Here is a 15189-nt window from a genome sequence, read left to right as displayed (position 1 = left end):
CCTTAGGGAGTCCTTCAGGTTGGGAACCACTGATTCATAGTGTGTGCTTTGATTCTGACACTGGTAAATGTAAATCGGGGCAGGACTATCACCTACAACAACCACTATAAATGCAGTGAGTTTATTTTGTACCTATCCTTTCACTGTGTTGAGTTTAATCCTCACATTTGACAAACTAAGAATACAGTTTATGTCACCAAAAAATAATATAGGGACATGGTTTATGATGCATCTGTATACAAAAACAGACTTTAATTAAAATCTTTAATTACCAAAATAAAAAGTTCAACATTCCCAAATACAAAGACCAAACCTTGCACACAATTACACCCTCTCTAAAGGGAAAGTGCAACCAGCTCCGCTACTGTTAATGATTGTAGGGGACATCTTTAACTGTAATAGCAGCAGTGTTGACTTTGTATGGGTACAGTATAGAGCTGGATATTTCTAAATGGGAGGGGGGGAGGAGGGGGGGCAGAGTTGTATAAGGTAGGAAGGATGGGAATGATAGGGGGGGGAACATAATCAGTGTCACACAGACTGTTGTCATGCTCCGGTACAAGAGAGAAAGATATTTCAAGCAAACCTATGCAGATTAACACATTTCAAAATCACTTGACAAGAAAAACTTAACTCTGTAATTATAATCTAACCCAATCCCAGGGACATTTCAATAATCTGATATTACACAATTCAAATCAAATGGAAAAAAATATAGATATATACATCTCATATGGATCAATATATGCAAATGTACACTAGCAAGTATTTATTTCTATATACTTTCTATATCACAGGTGTCAGTAAACTTGTAGCTATAGCTTTGAATAGTTAGTTCATTACATTACTCCTACGTAAGAGAAAATCAACTGAAAGCATTAAGACACTTCATTCCACTCCCAACAATATACAACGACAATGAAAAATCAAATAAAAACATTCAGTTTCACATCCACAGTTCAGCTGGAAAACAGGGAAGATGGTCGGATGAATTAGCACCATTTTTTTTTGTCGTTTTGTCTCCGCTAAAGTGCAGAGACAGGACCGAGGTGACAGCGGAGTTTAGCTATTGCTGTAATGACAGACTTTGTATGATCGTTTTTAATTGTGCGAAGCATTACGATAAGGGCTTCTATAATAAAATAAGTGAACAAAACATGAATCACCATCATCAATCACCAATATTCTTGAATCACAAGGGCAGAGTGCCTGTTCATTTGTGGGCTGAGTAACACTTGAGTATCTCTGCTCTAATGCTAATTTTAAAAAAAACAACACGAGCTCAATGATTTCTTATCAGCTTCCCTAGCTGACATTTACAAAGTTAGTGGTCTTTAAAAACACAAAATCAATCAAGCTCTAGTTTGAACAAGTATTCAAGAAGTAGGACACATCCTACCTCAGCCACCTTTACTGAGTTATAGTTTGCAGTGGATTGTGAGCAGTGGTGCATTAACAGTGTGAACAAAGTGCTTTCTGCTGAAGAGTCACACATTAGCCCACACACAGTAGAGGGGAAAAAATGGGTGAGAAGCATGAGGGCATAACCCATTATTTGGCACCTAGTTCTCTCACCCCCTCTCATTTGTGGGGAGGTTCGGTGTGTGTCATCCTCGCTGTTACTAAGATGTGTAGTCACTTGCAGCAGTTGTAGAGAGAGGTGCTGAGTGCCGGCTACAATTTATAGGCAGATCTGAGGGTGATGAGTTGTGTATAACAAGACTGCACGTGGCCTGCGAGTGCCACACATTCTTTGCATTGAAAATCTGTTAGAAAAGCAAAACAAACCCTTAGGAATAAACACAGATTAGAGATATGTTTACTGGAGGAAACGACTCATGCTCACTGGCGAAACTGTAGAGTTCGATTCTTAAGAAAAACATGTTTTCCATAGTTTTTTTAATGTGCAAATAAAGTGTGAATTTGGGGAATAAAAACATGGAACATCCACAAAAAAAGTATTTTGGGATTCAAAGGTAATGAGCTGCATGGTTGATTTAAGGTACAGTCTCAGTCTGAGCTGCTACTGCTCTGAAGCAGGTGCTGTTGTGCTGCTGCAGTGTTGCATTATGACTTGAAGACGTGCACGGCCCTGACGACATACTGTCTGCAGATCGGGCACTCGTTCATCCTCTTGCCGCACTTTGTGCAGGTCACCATGTGGCCGCACTCCAGGAGAACGCAGTCGATCATAGCGTCCATGCAGATCCTGCACAGGTTGTCGTCATGGATCGTCAGCGGACCTTTCTCACCATCTGCGAGAGAAAATCAAAGACACAGAGGTGAGTGGAAATGTTCGAAAACTACATTTAACAGATTGACTTTATGATGCACTGAGGAGGGTGAGGGGAGATCAGTAGAACACCTCATCCTATCCAGTGAGCCTTATCTTGGTAAGGTCAGCCTCACCGACTCTTGAAACATGTCAACGCCTGATTATAGCTATGTGTCAAGATGTTTCTATGACAACCGCACAGTCTTCATATCACTGGCAGTGTGCTGCTGAGGGACTGAACATAAACGGCTAACATACTGCAGTTCACAGTATAATTAGCTTCATATGGTGAACACATGAAGGATGATAGATCTCATGGTGGATTAATGTTGCTGGAGCATGATAAATGAAAGGGAAACTGAAATATTTAAACCATCTTCTTAAGTGGAATAAATTAACATTAATTTTCATCTTGCACCAACCCGCAAGAGACCCTTGCAGTACATTACATTACATCAGCAGGGAAGGACCACATACAGGGAGGCATGAGAACGCATGAGAATGGCTTCACAGCGAATACAGAGGTGGTGTGATCATAAGCAGAGGTGACACTGTTCGTATGATGGAGGGGCGAAGTCACAGATGGCATGTGTTACAACGGCAACGGTGGCGAGGAAACTCAAATCCTTACCTCCAATGGCACCGTTGCAGATAGGAGGGGGGAAGGCCACCACTTAAGTGTGGGAGGAGTAAAGTAGGAGACATGTAATCATAATTCTGAATGAGGACACTCATTTGAATGACTGCTTGTGTTCAGGTACGATTGGCTGCAGATATTGTAAATTATTAGTACAGCTCAAGAAATATTGTTTCGATGGTTAAAAACAGGATGTGGTATCCAGTAGCAAAATCAAGGACATTGCACACACACATATGGGTGACAGCTTACCTGTGGTTATCGTACTGCTCACATTTTCCACTGCAAAAGAGAAATTTGACTCAATTACTACGTGCATATATATATATAAATATATATATACATATAGCACAGTGACAGGCTTACAAACTATATTAAACTATAGCTCATGCTTGTGTTGAGTAGATACACAGTACAGTAAATGATGACATATTGTATCATTTCCTAATAAACAACAAAAGGCAGTATTTACTCAAGAGTGACAAAAATAATACCCACAGGATTTCCTGTTCTCCTCTGTCTCTCTATAGAGTCTGCTGACTCGCTCCACCAGCTCCCACTTCTCGCAGCACCCTGAATAGTTGACAAAGTTCCTGGCCAGGATCTCCTTCAGCTGCCGGACAGACAGGCCCTCAATGTCCCTCAAGCTGGAGATGTCTGAGAGAGACGCTCTGGCCCGACGTCGCGTCTGAGGACTCACCTGAAACAGTCAAGTTTGAAAATGATCTTTAATTAATTTGGTATTGATGCAGTCTCAATTGCAGTCGTATTTCATTTTTAACCGTCAAATTGTTTTCCTTACCCCTCAAGTGTTGCAATACAAAATTATATTAATTGAATATTATATAATAATTATAATATGATAATTATGATTATATAATGCTTTGTCAACAAATATTTCTATGAACATTCAGCCAAAAACTGAAATGCATTAGACAATACTCTATACATGAATGTTTTCATAAAGAGTAGTAAGAAATATGACAATCAGACAAAGATCACCTCAGGAGTGTGTTCACTGGGGTCCAAGTTGAGGAGAGAAACCGATGTGGCATCACCTATATCCTGCAACACAATACAAGCGACCACAGATTGTGAGTGTAGTCTACATGCGAGGAACAAGTCAGTACACAGAGGATTTGGATTAGACTTTCTTCAGACAGGTCACTTAAACCTTGGGAACAACAATACCTCTTACCTTCCATTCATAGAAAAGCTTACTGCTCCTCTAAGCAGGCCAAGTACAATTATTTATAGTGGATCCTGTCTGCCTGGAGCTGAGCTCCCTTTTCACTGCCAGTTTGTGTGTGCTAATTCTTCCCCTTTTACTTTTTGCCTTCCTGCCTTTCAGAATCCCGATATGATTCCTGGATTACGAATTGCAGTAAAGTCAGGATGCGAAACAAACCTCAATTCAACACTTTGTGTTTGTATATTTGTCTATGGTAACATGTCAAATAGTTCCCATATACTCATTCTTGTCAGCTCAACAAATAGTCTCCCTCAAGTGATGACATAAGGCACTAAGAATGCCAAATGTTTGGTATTCAACCACACTTTCTTGTTACACCCATGCCCATTTAGGTCTGCCACTGCCACAAATAACACTAATGTGGACTGTTCACAAATGTAACATCATCACTGAAAACCTAAATTTTCACTAGCCATGTTCAGTATTTTACCAGACCGTTAAGTTTCCAGAATGAACAAAAAAGTGAAGTGATGACTATTGACAATATTAAAAGGCTAGGAAAGTTATCTCCATGCCGCCACAGATCATTTTAAGGAATTAACTGATATGTGGTGTTTTAAACAGACCTGGTTGGTATCAGAGCTATCACTCCTGCTGAGCGGTTCCTCTTGAGAGGCGGCGAAAGCTGACAGCTCTGAGGCAGATTGCGTGGTAGAAGGGGTTGGTGTATACAGGGATCGTGAATGAAGGCTGGCTGTTTCGAGGTCCTCCTCCTCTTCAATGCCTTGGTGACAGAGCACCAGGTCCACCAGGTCCTCTTTTTCCCTGCAGGTATCGGTGGGGATGTTACGGAGCAGCAGGTACTGACGCAGGTCCTTGACCCTTAGACGCATGAGCCGCGGCCGCTGGAAAGCTGTTGCCTTTAGCAAATGGCATGTGGAACAAATGCGCAGATTCTCCTGAAGCACTGAGCACAGAGAGCAGAAGCTCTTCTTGCAGTCGCAGCAAATATACTGGGGAAGAAACGGATAAGAAAAACAAGATGATGAAAATAGGACATATCTCATAATTTATGCACACCTTCTACCATTAGTTAATGCCAAAAATCCCACGTAACAGAATACGGCATTTGACATAAAATGTGGCCAAATGTTTCTAATTGCCACTTATTTTAAAATCTTAATATTTAAGTGATGACATGACAAAAAACAGACGGCAGAGAGACAATATTTAACAAGTCCCTGGAGAGCATATCAATGCCAGAAAACATTTCCTGCATTTTTCAATCATCCACATCTGCTCTCCCTCTCCAGGCACATAGACAGGAGGCTGCTCATTTCTTTTAAGTGACAAACATCAAACAGTAATCAATGCAAGACATGGGATTAGACTGGCACGGTGAGCAAGTCAAGCACAGGGTTAAGACAGAATAAGACCCAGAGCCATACATGAACATGAGCCCCTGTGAAGATGATTTCACAGAACCAGTATGTTGCCCATCTGTTTCTGCAATCAGCTAGAACTGCACTGCGTTTCCACTAAAAAAAACTGTAGCCTTTGGGTGAAAAATAAATTAACTTTTTTTTCTTCACTTCATTTTTTCTTTGCAAACCAGTGGTCAGTTACACTCTGCTATATACAAGAGATTTATCATTTTAATATTCTCTTTGTAGGATTAAGTGATATTCTAAAATATGAATCATTTACGGTACTGCAAATAATTAGTAATTCTGTCTTAAATATTAATCTGATATCCCCCTATGTTTCTACACATGCACTCACCCAGTCAGTAAACAGGCTAATTTACATGGAGTGGCATCACACAGAGCATCCTTACCTTCCTCCTGAAGACTGAGAAGGCCTGGCCACAGGCCTTGCATACAAGACTGGGACTCCCTGAGCTGGTGGGCGGGTATGTAGAATATCCCGCACTGGGTGCAAATCTGAAGGGTCCAGCGCCGGCCCCAAACCCTGGCTGCTGGCCTCTGACGGCCCCTGTACCCATGACTTCATTCAGCAGACCACAGCATGAAGCCCACATGGATGAGGCCCCTGCCTGTCATTCACACACACACACACACAAACACACACACACCCTCACTTCAGTCTTCTGTCCTCCTCACACGGGTTTCGTTGTATCCTGACAGCATCTTAAACATACTGCATCTCTACCAGCATTTATACACCTGGTTACCACGGAAACAACTCTGTGTATAGATATCGAATATCATATACGTGCTAATTATAGATGAGATGACTACACTATGCAGTTAAGCACCGGTGCAAGTGTAACACAACGAAGCCGTGCAGGCAGCTTTAACTGTCAAAACACAAGCAGGCAATTAGCCAAGTAGTTCAGGTATTTTTGTTAAACAGCTGACATTAGTGTTTAAGAATAACTAACCCATCCTCCAATAAGAAGAGACGTTTACTTCATTAATTTCATGCCTAAAATGACTCTAGAGTCGATGTGTAAACGACGGTTCTAATAATTAGCTGGCACAGGCTAGTCGAGGCTAACTACAGCGTCAGCCAATACAAGAAGCTGCCTTTACATTAGCTGCTGCTAGCGACAGTCAAGAGCTACAACTGGAAACACAGGCTGTGTAAACAACACTGCACCTTCATTGCAGCTGCGGCGTGTCTACTGCGAAACCACAGGTTGACGGTGTAATCATTGCAATAAGGAGAGTCACTTATTTTAACTGAACTGCCTGGATGCGTCTTGATGTGATCTGATGAGAGCAACGACCGAGCCCGAGGCTACTGCTCGTTCTTCTTCTTCGCCTTCCTGGAGTTAAATATGGATGTTGTTTCTGCTGCCCTCTACAGGTCACATGGAGATGGGACCGTACTCCCCATAGACATAATGGTACTCCTCTTCCCAGCCATCAGACTGGACCAGCAACAGCTACTGAAACTCTGGAGGCCGTACGACGGCGTATTAGGGCCATATATGTGAAAAAAAGAGAGAGGAGAGTCGCTGCTCATGCATTATGCTGCCGTGGAAGAACTGATCTAATTGTACTTTTCAGTTGGGTTTAACAATAAGGTGATACTTGTGTAACCGAGCGTTATACTTAAATAGGTTATAAAATTAAAACACGAGGCAATTTAGTCATTATTTTAAGTTCCCTGCACTTACAAGAAAGCTGTAAAAACTGTCAGTTTAATGTCTTTAACTATTCTGTTGTTTTATTTATTTGATGTATAATTTATTTTTCTTCTTTTATTGTATTTAATTTTCTTTCTATTTCTAATGTGCTGTTTGCATAGGCTGTTTGTGACCACCCCTCCTTCCCATGATTGTTCACAATTATGTGCCTATGTTCTTTTAAGGAGAAAAAAGGGCACTTCCTGTCAATTCTCCCCTATTGTTGGCTATTTTCTTTCCTAGGACGGCGAACGCTGACACGCTTACTGTAACACTAACCAATCACACTCCTCCTGCCTGAATCTGACCAATCGACCCAACGAAGGCAACGATTACTAGCCAATCAGAGGCAGAAAAGGGCGGGGGATGACTTCGCCATCCTAGGACAAAAGAGGGCTTCCTGTTGACGTTGAGTGACGCTTCAATGTTTTGAGTTTCAGCGCCTTCGTGATTCAGAAGTGTAGCAGGGTCCCGTTTGTCTCTATGAAGTTTAAACGATGGAAACCCACTCCAGCGTCAGTTTGATGGTCATGTATGAGGATGAGTCGGTCGATGTTCGCTGTGGAGACGGAGTCCAGCTGCAGTTGTCACCGTGTGGCTGTGAGTTCATGCTGGTCAAAGCCAAAGACCCCTGTGGTCATCCTCTGCAGCCCCCTGAGAGGTTACGACAGAGGACCAGGTTCACCATTAGCACCTACAAGGTACCACCATCAGGGATCATAACTAAGTAACAAACGGCTTTGTGCAGGGTTAAGTGCATAGTTTGCTTATAGTTTGGCCATGCTGAAAACGAAATAAAAATATGTGTAAAAAATAAAATAACAATTAAACATATTTATGTTTGAAAAGAAGTAAGAAGAAATGAATGGGCCTACTAATTAAGTCCTGGCTAGACCCTTTTTTTATATTTTATCAATAAACAATAAACATAAATATTTCAACTTTTTGCCCCCAGTGTTTTTGATTGATTACACAACTCAATCACACAAATAAAACTGTCAGAACTGTCAGAACTAAACAAACAAAACAACACAAATCAAAAACAACCTACACTTCCTGTTCCCTGTCATACTATGCCAGTTTCCCTCTCTGATAATCCGTCTCATTTCAATTCAATGTTATTTTTAAACACTTGTTTAAACGTTTTAAATGCTCTGCATGTTTTCACTTCCTCAACACAGTTGTTCCATAACTGAACGCATTTGACTGTAATAATATTTCAATGACTATTCAGTAATAATAGTTAATTTGCTATTCTTGTTTGCCTGCCACATTTTCTTCAATCTGCTGTCATTTCACAGGAACTGATGGAAGCTGCGTTGACATTTAGAAATAAATATGCTAGTCGACCATATTTACCAGAGGAGCTCATCCCTGCTGCCCACAAAAAGGTACAAAGACTGATTCTGATTGTCCAGTATGTCCCTCTTAAAAAGTTGCCTATGATATCATTGACTGCATCTTGGTCCCCTGCAGCCTTTTTTCAGTATTGACTCAGATGTGCACTGGCCCAGCTGGTCCTCCTGTGATGCGGAGCTAGGACCAGGAGGTGAGACCGTCATCAGGTCGGAGGAGGGACGAGCCGCTCTGATGCTGTCGCCCTCGGGTGAAGAATTCTCCGTTGAGTTCACATGCAGCCTCAGCCAGACTCACAGACAGCAGCACAGCATGCAGCAATTGAGTGGAGACCCTGATGGCAGCCCAGGAAGTCAGCTGCTGCAGCACGTTAGCAGTCTGACCTTTCAGGGGGATGAAAAGACCAAAGAGGGAAACAGAAGGGATCAGTCACTCAGAACCAGATGTTCTCCTGGGATCATCACCCACAGCGCTGCCCAGCCAAAGGTAATTCTTCTTGATTTTTCAGTGCTTACATCTCAGCTTTGATGGAGTATTTAACTTCTCTTCCTTTTCAGCCAGAGGAGATGTACCAGTGCACCACAGTGGTCCAGCATCACTCCTGCTGTGCCGTTGCCCACACTTGGCACTACCCTCTCTCCCTGGCTCGCCATCACTGGACAGCTCGTCTCTCTAAAACTCCTGAAGATGTTGAAGCAGAGGGAACCAGGCATTCAAACCAGGCAGACAGTGGAATACACACATTAAATATTGGAGAGATCAAATCTGGCCTTCCTCAGTCATTGCCTCTCACATGTTCATCACCTCATTGGCACAGGTTCATTGATCAGCTGGCTTTTGTACATAACAGATATATACCACACTCTTTAACACTGTCCGCTGACTGATTTGTTGTTTCCTTGCTTATGTGTTTTAAGGTGGAAAATTAAAGACCCCCTGGCCACAAAAGAACAATCAGATCAAGACTTTGCAACAGATCCTGTAAAAGTGATGTGGTGTCAAGGAGTGATCTACAGGTATGCAGATTTGAGGCTTAACAAGAGCCTTGAGTATCTATGAAATGTGTCTTCTATTTTTAAAATATTTGATAAAGATGCATTTTTAGAGTGAATTATTTCAAGACGTGTCAAGATCACTGATAAACTTGAGTCCTCTCTGAATTCTATCTTTAAACTGTGACAAAACATCTTAGGCTTTATATTATATTCCATCAAATGTTGCCTCTGAGGTTGTTTTCATTGTGTTCAAACTCATGATTAAAAGCTAAGTTCAAGTATTATTTATTTGGTAAAAGCAGAAAATAAATAAATACAGATATATATCACAAAACAACTTCTAAAACTCCAGTAAGTAATTTATTTGACCACTTGGGGGCAGAATAAACAGCTTTACACACAAAATTACATATCATCTCATTGTTAGCAAACAGTTTCTCTTTTACCCATAAGAAGCAACATGAATATTCACTTGAAGTCCAGTATTCACTCATTTTAGCCATTAATATCTGGGGGAAACATCTGGCTAAATGTTCAACTGTGTTCTCCAACTATATGATTCTGTTTCAGCTCATCATTTCTTGAGTAGGAACTTTTCAAACACGCAAATGTTGTAGTGATACATGATGCTTGCAGCTTCACTGTGTTTGTGCCTGTATGTCTTCTGTGTAGGATACTGAGCGGGGCTGTGCCTGTCATTGAGGTTTCTCTGGGAGATGGATCAGTCATCCAGTCTAACGGTGTCCTTAACACTTATTTCACCCATCACAAGCCTGAGCTCCAGTCAGGGAGGGTAAATGTAAGCCTCTCATCTTAATATCTATTGTGCTGTATTGCAATAGCATGTTATCCTTTGCAAGCTCCACATGGAAGTCTAAATCACTGATTATGTCACAGGTGAAAGAGGTAACGTACCACCTGAATAATCTTCCACCTGATGTGCCTGGACAGGTGTACTCTATATGCTCTGTTGTGAATCGTGCGAGCAGGTAAGCTGCTTGCTTCATCACTCTCATGAATTTGGAGACCTTATTTCCTTCAACTCTCTGACCATCAAGTTACCGTTTTCCAGGATCCTCGCTTGCTACGACCAGGCCAAGCAATCGCTGAAGCTTCCAGTCACACCCAGCTGCTTACAAGAGGTGAAAGAACAGATCTTTTGTGACTACTACTATTAATATCTATTTACACAGTGTTCAGTTTTCCTAATTGCCTGTTATCTGGATTATAGGATAGACATTTTTCTAAACCAGCAATACTTGAAGTAAACCTGACCAATCCTACAACTGTTGAAATGGTAGAAAGTCGGTGAGTTATATTTTTCTCATCATTCTTATTATATTTATATATTATATGTTAATGTCTGTATTACCAGCTTGTTTATAATGTCCATACTACTTTCTGCTCACTTCAGGTCAGATCTTGTAGCTGCAGAACTGGAGAAGATAAAACGATTCAACTGTATCCTTCAACAGTTTTTCTGGTGTGAAATTTAACAAATGGGGCATGTTTATTGTAATTGCATTAGGTGGTAATCCGGTTACATGTGCAGGAATGAAGGAATGTTTGTGCTCTTTAACATCCTGTGCCTAGTCCTGCTGGAGAATAACTACCTGCTGGGAAGTGAGAAAAGAAGTGCACGACTGGAAGATAGTCGTGTAGAGCAGGTGACTGTTGAGCAGGTGAATGAGAGCTGCATAGCCGAGGCTCTTCAGAGGACATCCAAAGCCATACAGGACATCGATGCTCTCATATCTGCTGCCACGCTGACTTGAAAGAGTCCTTCTCAAGAGTCTGAGCTTGACTTCAAAGATATGAAGCCATTTTATTGCTATGTGTAGAGACTCAAATAAAGACTTATCTTTATGTTGATGGTGGTTTTTTATTTGATTTGGATTTATGAATTATGAATAGTTGAAGGCTGGATTAATGATGGCAAACGTACTCACAGAAAACGTTTTCCCTGTCGCTAATGTTACTACACAGTCTCTTCCTCAACTTATAGGACCTTGCAATGATGCAGATTGGCTTCAATACCTTGATGTTTCCTCCTTACACCCACGCCAAATCGTAGTTAAAGAGTGTGAATCATAAAAAGACACCTCGGTATGAGGAGCATGTGATTTGTTAAATATGAAGACGTGTACATGAATGTGAAAGAGTGTCCTGGTTGTTCATGAGGAATAATTCTGTTATGATTTTTTTTTTTAGGTATATTAGTATAATGAAAATTACATGCTAAATTGTGATTATCAATTTTCAACTTGAAGTACTCAAAAGAAAAAGCAGCTGAATCTATATCTTTCAGAAATGTTGGCACTTAGCCGCCACAAACCAAATTAAGTCTTTATAACATTTCCACATAGCCAATCTTCTGGTCAACTTCTTCCTTTCAGGAGAAAGACTCAAATCTCAACACCAAAACCTGTTGAGGCAGTAACTGCTTGCTTTGCATTTGCCTTTTATATTGCAAACAAGACATAAGGTTATAGTTATCATAAGGTTTTTACGTTTCAAAATGTTGTCAAAGTGTCCTATGTCTTGAATACATTTTTAGTTTATGCCCTAGTCATCATCTGGGTCAGTGGGTTTTACAGTCATACCAAACTGAAAGGAGTTGTCTTTTCTTACTCGATAGAAAAGTAACTTCCTATGCAGGTGGAACATTTTTAGAGAACCACTATATCACACCCTGGCCGCACTGACATACACACAGCACTTGTATGCAAACCAGCGATCAGGTGAGTGTCAGTTACTGACGAATTTTTTAAATCAAAATATGTTCCTGCAATTCTGCCTTTAAAAAAAACAACTCCTTTTTCCATTTTTCTCTTATCTTTTTACCCCTAAAGTGTGCATGTAATATTTTTATTCAGGCTCAAGCTTGTTACAAACCATGTTTGTTTTCAATTTCTGATGATATCTGATGTAACATCTGTTAACAATTGGGGGTTTTCCTCTTTTTTCCTTTCCTAAAAGTGGAAAAATGTAAAAAGTGAAGTTAGGATCAAATGCTTTTTAGACTGAAAAGGAATTATTTCATTTCGCTCTGTATACAGGAAAGTCATACAGCATCTATCGGTCTAATGACTCAATTCAACGAAACAGGCAAGTCTGTGCAAGAAGCTTCCAGTAAACTGGCTGTCCAACAAAAGGACTGCGATGTATCATCTGTGCGGGGCATAGTATCTACTCTGAAGCAGAATCTATCGTGTGATGCAGATATGATCAGCAGCTCTCACACTCCTAAGCCTGAATTTAGGAGAATATTCGCAGCTACCCCCTTAATAGTGAATTTGGGATCATCATCACTCAGACTTGCTGAAACACAGAGACACACTGACACGTCCTTCAAGCCCAGTCTTTCCAAAAATGCATTGATGAAATCTCAGAAACCTAACAATACAACAACATTTGGAAGTCAAAATAAATTTCAACTGGAGAGCACTGACTCATCTGTTCCCATGAGGAGAAGCCTTCCTGATATGCTTGATCTGGGAAGTCCTCCTTCAAAGCCTGACAGACCTCCAGTTGTTAACATTGATCGGTTTGGTAGAAACAGAACATCTGGTGAGATAAGACATGATGGTGAGAAACAGTGATAAATGCTGTTAGACTATTATAAGTTATTGCTCTTTCAAATATGTAAACTGCATCTTAATGTTCAGTGTGTTAAACTATGTTGGCATTTTCATGTGATAGGACAAGGGATGAAGATTCCACTACCACCTTTACATTCATGCCCGTCATCAAACCAAGCAGCTGCTTTGTAAGTGGTGATATTACAGAGCTGAGATGTGCACAATTACACTGTGCACTGTCAGAACCGATGGGACTTTCATTGTGGATACACTATCTGCTCCAATCTGTCTAAAAATTGCAACACAATCTCTCTTTATAATCAAGGTGCCAACAGTTGGTCGATGAGGAGATCTACGATGATTGCATCACAAACCCTCCACCAGTTCCCCCTAAAGGTTCCTCCACCACTTCCCTTTTTTAAAAAAAAACACTATATATAACTATCAGTCAGGTGTTCAGGTATATCTAAAATGTTATGACCTGTTCCATTGTCTCCACAGGACAGTCTTCAAATAGGACAGAGGTATTAATAGCTTTTAATAGATTACTTTTGGAAAACAACAGTGGTTAGTTTAAATAATGTAGCAATTATATCATCTGTTATTCATCATCATTTTAAACCCTATTTTCTTTACAGACTGACCAGAGGAAAAAAATGAATTATGAACTTAAAAAAATATGGTGAGGAAATTCATGTGTGACATAATTATGTGTACTATATATATTGTAACTTATTTGCATTACCCCTCTCAAAAGCAATCATTTTCCTTGAGGTATCAAGGATGTTGAGGCAACATGTTTCTTCATGTCACACTCTACTGTCTAAGAGTGAAAACATGACTATTTTTAATCTTTCCACAGGACAAAACAGGCAGAGGAATCTAAAACCCATCAAGAAAGTAATAGTGGAAAAGAGGACACAAACAAAGCCGCAGAGAAGAAACAGGCAGTAAGTGGCTTCAGTAAATGTTGTCATTATAACGTTTGTAGCAAAATGGTGTTTTTAATTAAAATTTGATGGAATGATCATGGTAATTAGGAGCCAAAAGGAACCACTGGCTCAGAGGAAATGAAAAGGAAAGACATAAAAGCAAAGAAAAGGGAGAAAAAACAGCAGAAAGTCAAAGAAAAGAAGGAACGAGAAGCAAAGAAGAAGTTTCAGGTAAATGCACAAAGCTGCTTTCTGGATTTTAATTATTTAACTATTTTTATTAATATACCAACACATTTAGATACACTGTGACACGAGTATATCAGTAATTTCATGTTATAATTTCATGCATAAACATATGAACAACAGAACATATGTCAAAAAAACTGATGACTAACTGTCTCCTTATCCTCAAATAGATTAAAAAACCTGTTCATGAGACTGCGATGGGGAAAGGGAGAGGAAAGGGGACCATCCACAATGCAGGTAACCAGAGGAAGAAGTGCTAGCCAGGAATATAGAAGGCTACTGTCAATTGCCTCAATTTACTGACAAACTCCTTGTGCTCAGTATTGATAACATCCTAGCAGTAACTGCACAGATCTATGACCCGTATTGTGCTCTTTCAGATGACTATGTGCGGAATGAACGTGTTGATATAAGCCATAATGATTTAAAGCAGTGTGATGGGGCTCAGTCTAAAGACGAGTCTGAGGATTATGATGACATCGGAGCACTAGTTGATAGGTACAAAACATTATACCTCTTACACACAGCATCAACATCTAGAGATAAAAGTGCTGATTTTATGCTTTCTCTCCTTTTTAGTGGGCTTGAAGCACACAATTGTAAGTAGCTTGTATTGTTTGTAAGTCATTTGAATGTGTTGAAATATGAAAATATGTCAATAAGGCCTCTATTTAATCATAACTGTTCATTTTCCTTTTTTTCCAATAGTTGAGCAGGATGATATTTATGATGATATAGGTGATCTGGAGACAAGGTACTCCTTTTTTTTATATTTCCTTTGAATGGATGGGTCAGATTTGGTCATTTGTTACAATAGA

At 40.2% G+C, this 15189-nt stretch overlaps 2 protein-coding genes across 3 annotated transcripts; one reads left to right on the top strand and one right to left on the bottom strand.

Annotated features, from left to right (window-relative positions):
* Positions 1–220: 220 nt before the first annotated feature.
* On the bottom strand, positions 221–6882 carry rnf34a (ring finger protein 34a). Of its 2 annotated transcripts, XM_053325987.1 has the most exons (8): positions 6727–6882; positions 5942–6160; positions 4731–5117; positions 3915–3977; positions 3411–3612; positions 3165–3194; positions 2907–2948; positions 221–2255 (listed from the first exon to the last, which is right to left on the bottom strand). In XM_053325987.1, the coding sequence occupies exons 1-8, from the start codon at positions 6730–6732 to the stop codon at positions 2068–2070; spliced, it is 1137 nt and encodes a 378-aa protein (XP_053181962.1). In that variant the 5' UTR covers positions 6733–6882; the 3' UTR covers positions 221–2067. The 2 variants fall into 2 exon arrangements, with proteins under 2 accessions (XP_053181962.1, XP_053181963.1); XM_053325988.1 differs by lacking the exon at positions 2907–2948.
* An 843-nt stretch (positions 6883–7725) lies between these two features.
* Positions 7726–11384, top strand: c9h5orf34 (chromosome 9 C5orf34 homolog). The gene is made up of 11 exons (XM_053325571.1): positions 7726–7959; positions 8560–8649; positions 8735–9100; positions 9172–9431; positions 9532–9630; positions 10282–10408; positions 10507–10598; positions 10682–10751; positions 10841–10917; positions 11024–11070; positions 11203–11384. The coding sequence occupies exons 1-11, from the start codon at positions 7756–7758 to the stop codon at positions 11382–11384; spliced, it is 1614 nt and encodes a 537-aa protein (XP_053181546.1). The 5' UTR covers positions 7726–7755.
* The last annotated feature ends 3805 nt before the right edge of the window (positions 11385–15189 follow it).

This window comes from Scomber japonicus, chromosome 9, assembly GCF_027409825.1.
Source record: "Scomber japonicus isolate fScoJap1 chromosome 9, fScoJap1.pri, whole genome shotgun sequence".
NCBI lineage: Eukaryota > Metazoa > Chordata > Actinopteri > Scombriformes > Scombridae > Scomber > Scomber japonicus.
This window is presented reverse-complemented; position numbering and strand designations above follow the sequence as displayed.

Excerpts from the sequence above, each read along its gene's own strand:
- rnf34a (XM_053325987.1), bottom strand. Across the intron at positions 5,118-5,941 it reads TCTCAGTCTTCAGGAGGAAG|TATATTTGCTGCGACTGCAA; the intron begins GTAAGGATGCTC and ends TTTCTTCCCCAG. Across the intron at positions 3,978-4,730 it reads ATAGCTCTGATACCAACCAG|GATATAGGTGATGCCACATC; the intron begins GTCTGTTTAAAA and ends ATTGTGTTGCAG.
- c9h5orf34 (XM_053325571.1), top strand. The coding sequence starts at position 7,756 with ATGGAAACCCACTCCAGCGTCAGTTTGATGGTCATGTATGAGGATGAG. Across the intron at positions 9,101-9,171 it reads ACAGCGCTGCCCAGCCAAAG|CCAGAGGAGATGTACCAGTG; the intron begins GTAATTCTTCTT and ends CTTCCTTTTCAG. Across the intron at positions 9,432-9,531 it reads TCATCACCTCATTGGCACAG|GTGGAAAATTAAAGACCCCC; the intron begins GTTCATTGATCA and ends ATGTGTTTTAAG.